This window comes from Seriola lalandi, unplaced genomic scaffold, assembly GCF_002814215.2.
Source record: "Seriola lalandi dorsalis isolate HSWRI2012SDOR001 ecotype SW California unplaced genomic scaffold, Sedor1 jcf7180002054520, whole genome shotgun sequence".
NCBI classification, from domain to species: Eukaryota; Metazoa; Chordata; class Actinopteri; order Carangiformes; family Carangidae; genus Seriola; species Seriola lalandi.
Window position 1 is genome coordinate 884778 of NW_019525073.1, and position 16120 is coordinate 900897.

Here is a 16120-nt window from a genome sequence, read left to right on the forward strand (position 1 = left end):
AATTGAAGATTGTGGATGGGGGATGGGAGTGGGGGTGGAGGTGGAGGAGGGAAAAGCAAAGAAGCAGAACCACTGTTGAGAACAACTGCAAAGACGAGGTGGAACTGTGCAACAACCTCACCGTGGCCCAGAGTTCAATGTTACACACACATCATAGGACCAAAGAGGACACTGGCAGCAACAAAGAGGGTGTCTCTACTGTCAGAGGGAAGAAAATCAGATAAGTGCTGATAACATAATCAAATTAGATGCTTCCCCATAATGGCTCTGCCTCAGGGAGATTGCAGAGGATGCCACAGAAAATATGAAATGAGCCACGAACTGGATATTCAATAAAATCTAGTTCGACGAGAAAAAAAATGCCGCTGTAAAAAGGCTACAACAACAGCCTCTTCTTTTCCCCAGAAATCAGCAACAGCTCTCTGTTGACTCACAATCCCAGAGAGGATATTGAACTTATAAAAACAAGACAGAGGCTCATCTCAAAGTGACTGTATTTCAGCAAAACATGTTTTGAGGTTATATTGTGGCCAAACATCAGCCTCCTCTTTTTCAAATAAAATTAGGTGCCTTCTGTAATCTTTTTTGTTGAACAGGAGCCAGAATGCCCCTTCATGTCTACACAGTTGCTTTGTTTCACTGATGAGAAAAGGAAGGCAAGTACCAATTCTTGCCACCAGTAGCTGTGACCTGAGACTGCGATGTGCCACTGACAGTCTCTGACCCCAATTGACTTTTGGCCCCTGTCTGACACCAACCTCTGGGGAGTGATTGGAAGTGAATTACAGCAGTGGAGGTTCCTCAGTGGGAGGGCAAGAAAGAAAGAAATAATAGTGAGAAAAGAAAGAAAGAAAGAAAGAAAGAAAGAAAGAAAGAAAGAAAGAAAGAAAGAAAGAAAGAGAAGAATGAAAGAAAGAAAGAAAGAAAGAAAGAAAGAAAGAAAGAAAGAAAGAAATAAAAAGAAAGAGAAAGAAAGGCTGGCAGTAACAAAAGCAGCAACATCACGATCAAGGCAAAGTGAGGTGATGCGTGTGAGACGAGAGCAGAGGGAAGAAAGAGGAGAATACAGAGCAGAGTCTGTGTGTGTGAGAGAGGAGAGTGTCAGAGGGAGTCCCCCCCTCATTAGCTCAGTGAGACCCAGAGCTCAGTGTTTACCACAAGCAGCCAAAGGGCCGGGTGGCAGCCTGGCCAGCCAAGCTCCTCACAGCACTGCTGGCATCTCCACCCAGCAGAGGGGAACATCCTGGCTATGTCACTGACACTGTTAAAGCCATCACCAGCACAGGCGGGAAACACACTGGGAATACGGTGAATTCCTATAATCATTGAATAAATAATTATTATAGCTCCTGGGTTTGGCCACATTTTCTGGAGCAAAACGTAGATTGGGAGTGAACTTCATGCAATGCTGCCTTTTTAGTCGGATTCCCCTCAAAGCTGCACCAATCAATATTATATATTAATGGTGGATCAAATGACAATGTTTAATCTGAAAGGGGTCGGATTATTATTTTCAAAATGCAGTTCTCTCTAGCTTTACAGAGCTTTTAACCACTTCGAGGTCATTGTTTTGATTTTCCAGTGTTTAATTAACCTGTTAGATTCTGTGACCAGTTTCAGTATTTTGTTTAGGAGTGTACTTCCCCTAACCAGACCAATCAGTGAGCTTATTTATATTTGCTCTTGCAGATGGCCCCCCCCCCCCCCCCCCCTGTTCACACAGATTTTCATCCACCATGATACGGGTCGGGCTAGTCACAACTATGTATCACACAATGACTGACGGAGGAGCGCCGCTGAAGCATTTTCGTTAACAACCAAGATGGCTGCCACTGATGTGGAGAGGTCTGTTGAATCTGCTATTGCAACAGTATTACACAAACTTGATGGTAAACTATTCGGTAAAAGAACAAACACCTGCACTAACGGTGTTTGTTGATGAGAAAGATGTTTGACGCACTACCGACAGGATTTGATTTAATTCACAAACTGGCTCCACTCTGTGCTCCACATTGTTTGACTACCTGCCCCGCACCAAACGACAAACATAAAGCTAGCTGGTAAACATATGGTGAGAATTTAGAAGCAAATGAGCCAGATGTTTTTTCGGAAGTTGATGGAGACCAAACCAGAACTAAAAGGACAATGAATATTATATATAACGATCCTCAGGTGGACAGGAAAACAACTCAAAATGACCTCTAATGACAATCGCAATTTTTTATTAACACATTTGCAACTTGTAATGACCCAGCCCTGAGACCATGGCAAATAATGGAAGTGCATGTGAGAGATTATCTAAAGGAAAGGGTTCTTTTTATATAAGGAAATGATACATAAGATCAATGCAATGCAACTTTAAAGCAAGTCTGTGTGACAGAATGAAAGACACTCATGCTAAATTCGATAAACTTTGGGTTTTTGCAGCTATAGCCTGACAATAGCTAATGCTATATTGTTACGTTGTAACGTTGGATATTATAGTTTAATGACTGAATAAATGGCATTACTGACTCAGTTTGAATCTTTTCTATTTGTGCTACTGTAAACTACATTTTAGCATTCACTGTAATACCATAATTGCCACTTTGTGACCACAGTGGCTGCTGTTCAACAAAAGGCTAGCTTTAACAGCTAGTAATTCCAACATAACAAATCTGGTTGAATAAAGACACTGGTGTTAATGCTGAGAGCAGTTCAAACGTCTGACCTGTTGTCTAAACCTTGGAGACTAAAGGCTGGAGAAACTCTACTGTCAAAACTGCTCTGTCACAGCTCAGACTCCCACTGTTAGCTTGGCACAGACTGTGGACTTCTGACCTACAGTCCCTGCCATCAGCACCAGCACCACAGGCACAAATCTACACTCTAAACTGGCACTTGGTGCCCACAGCTTACACTGGCAATGACGGCGACACTGCTGCCAACCTCCCCTAAGCCTGAGACAGTCCACTGCCTCTCATTTAGATTACAAAGGCAATCCAGTAGCCAAAACACACCTCTGATCCAATTGCAGAGACATCAAAAGAGCGATGGGTTGAGAAACAGAGAATGTGGAGGACAGCTTGAGCCAAAACGCCTGACAAGCTGTTGTGTCCAAGGTCATGACAGATGGTGTTGAGTGAGAATTACACATTACCTCCTTTTTCCTCTTCTTAACTTTGGGCATTTTTCCCTCTTTCATCTTTTTGGGCTTCTTCTTCTTTTGTTGTTTGAGGGAGTCATCATCAGAAAAAAAGCTGTCGAGGGGTGTAAGGGGAACAGTGTTGCGCTCACCTTCGTCATCCTCATCTGGAAACAAAGAAACAAAAACATATCTCCTTAGGCACATAATGTAGTACACTGTGCACAGAGTACTTAAGATGATACTGTACATCTGGAAGTTTGTCAACTTTACAGCAAGGAAATTAATTGACAACAATTTTCATAACTGATTAATTGATTAAAGTCGTTTATTAAAGAAAAATTTTAAACATTTACTGGTTCCAGCATCTGAAATGTGAAGGTGTGTCTTTTCTCAGTTTTATAACATTGTAAAATGAATATATCTGGGTCTGTTGATTAAACAAATCAAGGAATGTGAAGAAATAACTTTGTGTTTGGGAAATTGTAAAGGTTTTTTTTCACAATTTTCTGACATTTAATAGTCAAAATTTGGAATCAAAAAGGATAAAAAAAAAAAAAGAAAGCTTAAACGATAATTAAATGAATCATTAGTTATCAGCCTTGTACACAGTGAAAAGACAGCAAAGTGAAAAGTCAGTTTTTGAAAATAAAAATGATGAATCGGTGTCAGGCCAACAGGAGCACTTGGCAAAATAAACCTCATAATCACACATCATTGAGTGTGGATCAACTTTATCCGTCAAAGCGCAAATAGATGGAGTGCCTGCCCTGCTGCTAAATGGGATATCCCTGGAGGACCACTGAGGTATACTGAGCATAACTTCTGCCTTTAATGCTTGCTGGGACTAAAGCGACCTGCTGCTGTTTGTCAGCTGCACTGTCTCAAAGCTGCTGTGTACAAACGTGCTGACTGCTGAGCGCAGCAGACTTTACTGATGCCACAGTGGGTCACAGAGGAGTAAGTAAGGGAGAGAGACAGTCCCAAACAATACATCACTATAAAGAGACACGTGGAGAAATACACACAGGATGCAACCGCCCCGTAAAGGTTGACCTGATCTCGTTCTCCCACTGTGTCTCCAACTGTCTTTGTGTCTCTTTCAGTCTATATATCTGCGTGTCTCCCTTGCGCTCTGCGTCTCACACAGACAGACTGGAGGGCATGAAATATGCAGCACATGTATCAGAGTCAATCAGCCAACACTCGCCCTGCAGTCTACCACTCCCCTGGGTAGCTGGAGTGAGAGATTGGGGAGGAGGGATTCCTGTGTAGTAGACACACAAACCTCACCAACCACTTATCCTCTATTTAGCAAAGCTAGCAGGAGGTATCCCACGCACACACAGACACACACAGACACACACACACACACACACACACACACACACAGTATAGAACAGATCAGTGACTTCAAAGCTTTAATCGGTGGCACTGGCAGGCTCATTGTGTTTTTTTCTGTCCACCAGATGAAATGTGTCACCCCTTCTTTAATGCTAATTGGGGGTAACTTGTGCTTTTTATGCCCAAATTTTTTTTATAATAAAGCTGTGACTGACAACATTTATAACTGGTACCAATTACTTTAAAATTTGACCATGCTAGTTATCTATCTATCTATCTATCTATCTATCTATCTATCTATCTATCTATCTATCTATCTATCTATTTGGGATTTTTGCTTTGCCTGCTCGTTCTTTCTCTCTACCTCCAGCACAGATGCTTCTCTCCTCTCTTTATTTCTCTCTTTCTCAATAGAGCCTTGAGTTTATGTATTACGCATCTCAAACAGGGAGCTCTTTTACGTCTCAGATGTATGTTAGCCGCCTGCCAGGCAAGTTATGATGGCAACACAGCGAGCTTTACATCTCTTTTAGACGCACAGATGATGACACGGATCAGATGCTGGAGATGGATTACAGAAAGCACACAGCCCATCACTCTGCAGCCTTTCTCTCTTTGAGTGAACTACGACTGACAGGTTGACCACACATCACTGATTACACATGCCAGATGAAGCCGGACTGTGTGTCCCTTGCGCTGCTTCCTGTACAATAAATAACTCAATCTTGACAGTGATGAAGCTGCATTACTGATGTAAGGTTTAAAAGTTCGATTACATGCACCTAATTCAATTTGAACAGACTTGACTGAGTCCTTTTTTAGCAATGATAGTAGCGTGACTGGCAAGGTTGGTCTGTCTGCCACTTCTGTACTGGATGGATTGGCACAAAATTTTGCACAGACTTTCAGGGTTCTCAGATGTTGTATTCTGCTCACTTTGGTGATCCTCTGACGTCTGCTCTAGTGCTACCATGCAGTTGACATTTGTAGTTTTGGGTGAAAACTTCCAACAACTATTGGATGGATTGATCAGAAATTTTACAGAGACATTCATGTCTCCCTAATATAAATTGTAATGACTCAATGATCCCCTAATCAGGCCAAAAATTCATTTCAATCAAAACTTCTGTCTTCCGCAGGTAAAGGGCCGATTATGCTCGTTAGCAAATGTTGTCATGATAACACGCTAAACTAAGATGATGTAAATGGTAAATAGATCGGCTAAATTTCAGCATGTTAGCATTTTCATTGCCAGCATGTTAGCTTGCTGACATTAGTGTTTAGTTTGAAAGCATCACTGTGAAAAAAAAAATACAACAAAAATATTAAACAAATGGTCTGTCAGTAATGGATCTTATTTATAAGAGGGTGTGATAGCAATGCAATTGACTGAGAAAAAAAAAACATGTCTGTCTTTAAACCTGCATTGCCTTATAATCCTAACCTTGCCTCTAGTAAATGGTCTGTGAAGTCCCCAATGGGAAAGCCATCAGGGGAAAGATAATCTTTCTGCTTGGTGAGTGAACCAGGCTGTGCCAGGTGTTGGAAGGGGGGTGGGGGTCGCTCAGTCATGTGGCACAGAGAGGTCTGGCACCAGATTCCGTTAGAAAGAGGACCAAAGCTCCACTTGGCAAACAGGCCGTCTGTAAAGTGTGGACGGATGGCACAGACACAGTTCTGACCTTCCTGCAAGGGCTTGGCCATCGGACTGACCCATTAGAAGGGAGATTCATGAGCAACTCCCAAGTGAGGAAGCTAGAGTTTACTGGAAAGCACATTAGCCCTTTGTCTGTTGGCCCCTGTGTGGAAATACCCACTTAATGTTGCCCAGCATTGCTTGCCACAAAGGAGGCAAGACAGAGCCAAAGGGTTTCCTTTCTTCACTGATTAAGTGCTCATAGTTCAGGCCTCAAACGCCTTCGGACCAAGATACCCATAGACTATTATTAGAAAATGTAATCATCAAAGTGATTGAAGGATAGAGCCCAAATTACATCATTAAAATCATATCTATTATAGACAATGTATGCACAAGATCATAATGTGTGCAATACAAAGCAGATATTAAACAGAAATGGCATCTTTCGTGCTAAGGCTATGTGCACGCGCAGCAGGAAAAAATGGTGTCAACTTTCACAGTGAGGGATCCAAAAATAGACCCCTTTCCAATTGGGGATAACATTTGTAGGCACACAAAAGCCCATTATAATCTTTCAATTTTAGGGAAGAACAAAACAATTAAAACAGAAAACACAATGGAACAATCTGTGACAGTGTAAGCACCCAGAGTGAAACAAAGGGAATTAGGACACTTTATGTGCCACAGCAAATAAAAGCTGTGATAGGATAACATTCAGGGGTCTGAAGTTCCCCGAGGATGTGCTTCTACATTTTTGCATTTTAATTGCATGGAAGCATCTTGATGCCGGGATAAATCTGATCTGGATTCTTGACCTTGTCCGTCACTTTGATGTTTGGTGACGGAGGTCGTAAACTGTCCTGAAAACTGCTCCCTGTATCAGCAGAATAACAACAGATTTGCATATTGTCAGAGCAGCGTGGATATCTTAATTTATCATCAAAAATCTTCATCAAGGCAAATAAATATAAATCATTGCATCTGATTTTTATTGCATTCACCCTTCACCATAAATTGAGTTCCATTGATATGATTACAGTCAAAGATATACAAATACAAAATTATATCAAGGCGCACATAAAGCAATTTTAACTGACACATGAGAATGTTTTGGATTTTTAAAATCGGATTACTACTCACATATTTTCACTCACCTGCCATAATCAATTGCACCCTTCCTTCCTCATACATGTTTAACCAACCCCCTGGGTTATTGGGGACACGCATCAGTGCTTGTGTTCTCCCTCGGGCTATGGCTGGCAGTCACAGATGATGCCTCAACTGCTCAACACTTCTCTCTGTTTCTCCCCTTCCCCTCTCTTTGTCTGTCTTTTTCCCTCTCTGCTGCACACCTTCACATAGGAACTTGCAAGTATAAATCTGGCTTATCAAAAATATTGTTTGTATACATATATATATATATATATATATAGAAAAAAATATTGGTTGGTTTTATATGCAAAGCATTGTCACAAATAACACTGAATCCACCACGCTCAGTCCATATGTGACAGGCAAAGGCATTTTTGAAAACCTGTCCCTTCAATAGAAAATCACATATATATTTGATTTTAGAAATAATAAATAATGATGTACCCATGATATAAACTATACTGCAATTAATATATATGTGAAGCAAAGTATATCAGCTTTAAAGGTTCAAGACCTTGAAAAAAAGCAGGAATAATGAGTAAAAAATGCACCATGGCAACTCCACCATATGACAATTAGTCATTCAGTTCAGAGGCAGTAAACCACTGCTAAGGCGTCATGTGACCAAACCAAGCCAATGTGATTTGGCAAAGGCTTTTTAATCATTTTGTCACAATATTTTACCTTGTAGCACTGCACTGTATTACTTATTACTGTATCCCGAACCGTAAAGCATCTTCATTTTGAAGAATTGGGACACTTTCTCTCTTACGTATTCTAACAGTGCATCATTTCAGGCTATCACTGCGTTTAATTTTCGAGCTCCTGCACAACTTCTTACTAAATATTTGGTTATAACCAGGAAACTTTTCCACATTGTGATGCGAAAGTGAAATAGAGGGCAGAGCAGCATCTTTTAAGTCTTGCCCTTGACATCAAAGCATCAAATAAGCTAATGCCCTGAGCGAGCTGCAGGGGTAGATAAAAAAAAAATTAAAAAAAATGTAAATATGTCAATCTATTGGCTGCACTGGACAAAGTGACATGATGCAGTGTGCCTGCATTTTCTGTGTGCATTTCTGCCTAGCACAAGTGCAACAGTGGGGCACCTCAGCCACTAACACGTTGGACAGAGTCCAGAGGACTGAGGCAGATATAGATTTTGATTAAACTGGCTCCTGGCTGCACATGACAGACATCCCAGTTTGCAGTTTAAGTATGTGTCATATAGGCATGACAGCTGTGGCCCACATCTAATCCCACCACTAGTTCATCTAGAGGAGCAAAAGCCATCATGCAGCAGTCATGAAATTTTTCATTTTATACTATTAGGAAAACATCATTTAGACAACATGACACTATGACCGGGATTCCCCAAACTACTCAGGTGTGTTATCTGTTTCACCAGGTACAGAAAATCACTGGGTGCCGGGACACCTGCCAGAAAGTCTGACAAACTTATTACCCAAGTGAAAACAGATTGGCCATAATTTGGCAAGTACCCTCTTGTATCTACAGGTCATTAATTAAAGAATCTTCATTTCTGAAGAAAGAAAATTACATATGCACTACAGCTGGTTCATTGCCAGAGTGACTGACAGATTCATTTTCCAGCCAGAAGAAATACTGCCCAGATTTGGCTTGTGTGAAGCCACCATGTGAACTCAATGAGCTGCATGTCAAGAATGTGGGTTAGAGATGGAAGGAATGGTGGTAACCCAACCATGGCCATCAACAGCGCTGAAGACCAAGGCTAAATACTTGATAAAGACTGTTTACTGTAGCCTACACGTGGCTTTCACACCTCTGCGGCCATGCAGTGCTGGAAAAAATTGAAAGTTGGAGCAGCCTCCTGATCACAAGTGGAAACAGCAGCGCATCTTGTACAAGATGAACACGGATGTTGTCACTGTAGCCCATTTCTACTTAAAAGCATATGCACGCATTAACTGAGAAGGACAGAAAAATCATCACAGCACAGGCCGACACAGCACCGAATCAACTGTCATCGTTTTAAACAGCTCTCTGACTCAAACTTGTGTCTTTGGACTTCAGGTAAAGCCATTCACTTATACACGCATGCAGCCCCTGAAAGAAAAAAAAACAGCCCACAGAAACCATGCAGCAGGGTTTTCATCTTGCCCCGAAATCAGGCTGGATGTGAGGACAGCCGGAGGCAAATCCAAAAACCTGTTCCCACCTTAAAGACACTAGGTCGTGCAAAAAAAACATAATAGCATGACTCTGCTTATTGCACCCCACCCCTCCTCCTCCTCTCTGGTCTAAGGAACGCAGGACAAGCCCTTTTCCCCGCATTCAAGGCGTAGCGGCGCAAAATAATCTGAAGGACACCCCGCCTCCCCCCTTTCCCTCACCTGGCATATCGTCTTCAAAATCCATGTCGTCTTGTCCCTCGTCTTCATTACTCAGCGACCCCGGCATCTTTATCTCATAGCCCCCAAACCCCTTTTAGGCTGAGAATACTGAAAGTTAACCCTCCAGACGCCGCAGCCCAGTCTCTTTCTTCACCCAAAAAGAAATGTATTCGTCGCTCAGTTAATTTTTTTTTTTTTAATTTTTTTTTCGCAGTGAATCTCGGGCTCTCTCTCCAGGAGTAAAAAAAAATTTAATAAAAATCATTTATTTTTTTCCACTGATCTCTATCCAGGTCTTCCAGTCTGAAAAATAAGAAAGACAAAAATGGAACACACATGCCCAGATTGTGACGTCTGGTCTGTTGCCATGACGATGCATCCCATAATTTCACCCACAACTAGTTAGTCATGCTCTCCTAGTTACCACTTCAACTAGTAGTGTGCAAAAAAACACACCGTGCGGCATCGCCATGTGCCGCTAATAGGCGGATACTCTCCCGCGCCTGTCGCCTGCCCGTTTCCCTTTGGAAGTCCAGAGAATTGAGACAGAAACTTCTGCTGGTTTCTCGCACAGCTGCCTCACGATTCACTGTAACCTTTACTCTAAATATGAAGTGTGTCTGTAGGGGAGAAAAAACTGCTCTTTTTTTCCTATCAAGTGAAAGTATTAATGCCAATTAATATTTTTTGGACTCATTCTCACCTTTCATCAACATCTAAAACATCAGGCGGAAATAAACAGACTCTATATTCGTTTCTTCATTTTACAAACTTTCGCCTTTTTTCCGGACAAAAAAGCCCCACACAAGTGCAGCGTAATGACTGCATGCTGAGAGGAGTCCTGACTGCCAGTGGTCTAACTGTTGTCAAGGTTACCACAGCTGTAACACAGGATGCCCCACAGAGAGCTCACCACAGTGAGTATGGCTTTCAGCTTCGCTTACAATGTATTAAAATATACAAATCAAGAGCTGGAAGTGCACAACCATTGCACATGCTGCAGTGGTTTTAGTGTGCCTAATTTATTTAAGTGTATTTATTATTTATATCCAGTGTAATAGTTTTGTTCATCTCTTTTTGGCTAATAACATAGTGCACTTGCCTACATTTGCTTGTTATTTTCATGTAATTAGTTTGCTGGTGCGGATTTCTGCACAAAGGGCACAAAAGGAAAAGAATTATAAAATTATTTTCTCATCAGACTTCCCAATTCAGATAAAGGTACCAAAAATAAATGGGATTTTTTTTTATGGATAGTTTAAAAGTACCACTAGATGACCGCTTCATTTGGATTTTTGTTTAAATTATGCATCTAAATTATAAAAATTAATATCAAATATATATAACAGAGCAAAGCATACAGTGTTATGTTCATAGCTCTGGTATGCATGTTCTTTCAAAATGTAAAAAAAAAAAAAGAAACTTTTCTACTCTTTAGAAATTTTTTATTAAAAGTGGTGTTAGTTTTAATCTTCCTCTTCCTCCTCCTCATCCTGGTTGATCTGGAAGTAGCGCAGCTCGTAGCTCTCCTTGGTGTTGGCAACAACTCGCAACCAGTCCCTGAGGTTGTTCTTTTTCAGATACTTCTTGGTGAGATACTTCAGGTACCTAACAGAGAGGAGGGGATGGGGGCAAACAGCATAAACCTTTTAGTGTATAATTAGCAAGTAATTTTCATGGACATATTCCTTGAGAACCTACACCCAGGTGTTTGCAAAATCTAGCCATTTCTTAAATTATGTTTGAATAAACATTGAATTGTTTAATCTAGTTTTGACCTCAAACGCACTTAAGTGTTCCGTATTCTGTGTTCTTTTAAAAAATATTATTTGAAGCACAAATAGCATACTGTATGTCACTAAAATCTAGTAATTTGATGACAGATCCAGCTTACACTATGGTTAAATACATTACAAGATACACTAATACACTAATACACTAATACCAACATCTCCTAGTTACCTTTTCCACTGGTCATATGAAGTGCTCAATTTAATAATCAAAATGGTAGAGACACCCTCTGGTGGTGGTGTTCTTAACACAATCTCATTGAAAAATATATATATATGTACTTATTTTTCAATTTTTGAAATGAGTTTATGCAAATAAATATTTCCAAATGCAGAAACCTAGAGGCATTTCTGGAGTCTGACCTAAACTTTCCTTCTCATTTCCACAACATAGCAGATTTCCATCTGTCAGCTTAGAAGTATTGCTAGGATCAGATCTTTTCTTTAATTCCAGGACACTAAAACCCTTATTCATGCCTTTGTTTACAGCCAATCAGACTATTGTAAATCCTTATCTGCTGGCCTTCCCCAGAAATCAATTGAATGAGTCCAGCTTGTCCAAAATACTGCTGCCAGGGTTCTCACAAGAACTAGAAAATATGATCATATTTCTCTATTGTTTTGGCGTTTGCCGTCAGGGGGTCCTAAACTCTGGAACAATCTCCCACTGCAAATTAGATAAACAACCTCAATGTCCGCTTTTAAATGTCTACTAAAGACTTATTTTTATAGATTAGCTTTTAATTAGTTTTACATTGGCTTTTAATTTAGTCATTGTAGTTTGTCCCATGTATGTTCATCTTCTTGTTTTTATATATTCTCCTGTCTGCAAAGCACTCTGTAAACTTGTTTTTGAAAAGTGCTATATAAATAAAGTTTATTAATTATTATTATCATTACTATTATTATTATTATTAATTAGAACATAGCCATTGTTAATGATATTATTTTGACCTCTTTTTTTCCTACTGTGTGTCAAAATGACTGATGTGAAAAATGCTTCAATACACTCAGTGGCCATTCTTTTAGGTACGCCTGCACAATCCGGTGCAAAAACACCTTTAAATATAATGCACACCACTACATTTAACTATGACCTCAATAATAAACATTTAATTGAATTTCACATTTCAAAAATGTGAACAAAAACTGGACATTATACACTTGGTGAAAGGTAGAATTTATGGCAGAGCTGTTGTACTGAATTGGAATAGATTTTACAGGTGTATAAAGAGGCCACAGAGTGCATGTTCCGTATACATGTGCTTTTTAAGTAGTTCCTGGTGAAAGCATCTTTAATGTTTGTGCCATTGCCATTGCCATCCCCTTGTATTGGGCTGATGACATAAGCAGACTTCTTCGCAGCAGACTTCTCAACAACAACAACAACAAAAAAATGTAAGGAAAGCCAAAACAAGCTGCATGGCTAGACACGACTACGAATATTTGGTTGAACTGCCCTTTAATTTGGAAACGCCACAAGACACTACCGGAAACTTTTACATACTACGAAAAACTCAGTATTTTCAGAATGAATGAAGATACAACACTGACAGTCTTATTTCAGGGTTTCTGAAGTAAAATCCTCATGTTACAGAGACGTTGCGGATTATATTGTGTATGGTTGCAAGCTATGCCAATAAAGTACGTCAGTTACATAAGCTACGCATTATAAATCCCGGAGGCATCTTGTTTCTTTGCATTATGGTGGTTGCCTGTACAAAAGACAGGAATATAAAACTTCTATCAATGTGTGCAACTTATGAATTTATATTACCACCTTACAACAAAGTAAAGAAGTTGAACTCCACCTGGTGACTTAGTCCTCTCTGATAGGAGTTCTGTAGTGGCCAGTTCACGTTATCCAGCTGCTTCAGGATTAAATCCCAGCAGTATCCATATCATTGACCACATCAGATCATTGATAATTAGTATCGGTCCATTCACTGACTCGCAATGCATTACTCATCTTCAGAACAGTTACTACCTGTATTTAAGGAACAATATTCAAGCAGCCAGCCTGCTTCTTCAGAAGTGCTCATCAGACAGTTGAATAGCTATATGGCACACCGTAAACATTTTACAGCCTCATTTTTAGTCCGCAAAGGTGAGCACTCAGAGGACATTTCAGGCAGAGTATCACCATAATTTGTAATACATCAAATAAAGCTGTATTTGGTGTCTTCTCATTTTGTCAGGTGGTCTGTTACCTAACTGTTGTCAAAATGCCAATAATATTAAATGAAAATCACACTCCTAGATATTACATTTTTCAGTGGGATATTGCATTCTCCTCTCTTACACACAAAAGTGAAATAGATTACTTAGCTGCTCTGGGAAACTTGTACAAACATTTCTTCAAATTGGACATATCTGTTTGTCTATGGTAGAAGGCGCTGCATAGAGTGATCTATCATTTCGTACATGACTGTGATAAGCAAAAAGATAATTTCCAACGACTCGTAAAACATGACAGACAAGAGTCGCACTATATTTTGTACCTCTTTGAGAAGGGAACTTCGGAGTTCACAGCAATTTTGCTCTTGCTCCTCTCAATGGACACCACACCACCACCGAGGTTTCCAGCTTTGCCGTTCACCTTGATGCGCTCCTGGAGAAACTGCTCCTGTAGGGGCAGAGGACACAGCAAGTCTCACACAACAGTTGGTATTCATAAGCATGTACAGAGTTAGTACAAAGGGGGATATCAAAACGAAATGGTGTTACGTTAGATACGTTTCTAACCAGAACTGAAAGATGAGATAGTGTTTGATATGTTGTTAGTTTCCATTCTAAACCACATCGGATTATTGCGTCTTTCAGTTTAACTGACTGTGAAAATCATCTCCAATGACTTGGGATTGATCCCACTGATTTGACAGCAGGGCTTGACACTCAGGGGTTTAGTCTAACAGCTGCTGCACACTGTTTAACAATATGTCACTTATGTCTGAACTGCTCTACTCACAAAGTTGGCTGCATCCATGATGCCATCTTCAACAGGGTGAGTGCAGTCCAGGGTGAACTTCAGGATCTGCTTCTTCCTTTTTCCACCCTGCTTCTTGACCACCTGCTTTTTCTGGCAGATACGTAATATAAAGGTTAGTCAACCCCACATACATCACATCATGTTTAACTTCGAAACAGCTAAAAGGAAGCATTTCAATAATTTTCCAATTCTGTCGAGATCTCATGAGTGGAAAGTTGCCTCTAAACTTTATTTTTCCAACAACACTTTGCGACAGAATTTTCACGTTAACTGCTGCTAGCTAACGTTAGCACTAACAGTTAGCCCAACGTGGTGTTCGCCGACACAGTAAACAAATCAAAATAAAAGGCTTAAACTGTCGTTGACTCATATATTTATAATCACGGATTATATACACTTCCGCGAGTGCGAAAGACAAGCTACAATATATTGCCTTTATGCAGTTTATTTGATCTTTTCACTACTCACAATCGGGGCCATGGTTGACACATTCAGCAAAAAGGAAGGGGGAAAGGTTGCGCAGGAACTATAATACCCGGCTGCAAAATCGATCGCACCGTTTCTTTCTCATCGAGTTCTCTGTAATCGATTAAGAAATTGTTATAAGGTAACTATTTACACTATTAAACCTAACCCTTCAGCTGCGTAAATGCTAAATATATGAAACTAGATGTTATATATGTATTTAAATAACAAGCATGATTATAACCATATTAGCATATTAGCATAAATACGCTACTAACTATCCACATGTTTTTTATTTATTGGCCAACTACTGCCCAGTCAGTAAATTATCAACCTTATGGGTAAGCTAGTTTTTCACAAAAAAATTAGCGGTCCTTTTAACAGTAATGATTGTTAGATGTCTATGAGCTTTACTCAGTAATAATATTATTACTACAACAACTGCAAAAAATTAGCCGAACAAACTGATCGTAAATGAATGATATTAAACAACTGAACTTCGCGACAACTGAGCAAATTCCATTCGCTGATGAGGGTCGTGAGTTTTCGAAAAAGGCAGTAAGTGGAACTTGAGTTATTATTTGGTCGTGGTTTATTTTCCATCCATATTTCCTAATCATTTTTAACACATTTGGTAAGAATTATGTAGATTGGAACTAATTAAAAGGAAAGAGACCAGTTACCTATTTCTATAAACTGTTAGCTTAACCTAGGGAATCGATGCAGTACAGTTCAGCTGAAAATGAAAAATGTGACTACATATAAAATCAACATGTGTGGAGAATAGAGTTTCGTATAATAATAGAACTATGAATTATTGTTTACTTAAACAATCTTTACAAATGCCTAAAAAATAATCCTGTGTATGTCAAGTTGAAAGTATTCCTGTTAGAGTATTGCAGCACATTCAGTGCTTTGTACTGCTTTGTACTGTAATTTCCACGCCTTACCTTCCCTTCACCCTGCTGTGGTGTCCAAGACGTGATAACAGTAGTATGAGAAATGGGACAACTGTATTTACAACAATAGAAAAACTTTATGGGACACCAATATTCAATGTCCCTTTTGCACTTTGGCAACACGAGGGGGCTGGCATTAGGTGTGTGCTGTCAGCTGCCTGGCAGAGGGACCCCTTCAGCCTACTATTGAAGAGTTTCTGCATTGCTGTCATTCCTGCAGGGGGTAGCTGATAGCACCACTGAAAGGTAAGACAGTGGCTCTCTGTGCTTTCTGCAGACCTTC

General features: G+C 40.0%; 2 protein-coding genes across 2 annotated transcripts in view; both read right to left on the bottom strand.

Moving 5' to 3' along the window:
- chd5 (chromodomain helicase DNA binding protein 5) overlaps positions 1-10133 on the bottom strand; it is a 38965-nt gene extending 28832 nt beyond the window's left edge. The window contains exons 1-2 of the mRNA XM_087175998.1: positions 9635-10133; positions 3140-3291 (exon numbers count right to left, since the gene is read on the bottom strand). Of these exons, the coding sequence (XP_087032124.1) occupies positions 3140-3291; positions 9635-9701 (219 nt within the window). The 5' untranslated portion in view covers positions 9702-10133. The remainder of the gene's footprint in view (positions 1-3139; positions 3292-9634) is intronic.
- A 924-nt stretch (positions 10134-11057) lies between these two features.
- Positions 11058-14970, bottom strand: rpl22 (ribosomal protein L22). The gene is made up of 4 exons (XM_023414013.2): positions 14882-14970; positions 14393-14503; positions 13926-14050; positions 11058-11242 (listed from the first exon to the last, which is right to left on the bottom strand). The coding sequence occupies exons 1-4, from the start codon at positions 14891-14893 to the stop codon at positions 11101-11103; spliced, it is 390 nt and encodes a 129-aa protein (XP_023269781.1). The 5' UTR covers positions 14894-14970; the 3' UTR covers positions 11058-11100.
- Between the last annotated feature and the right edge of the window lie 1150 nt (positions 14971-16120).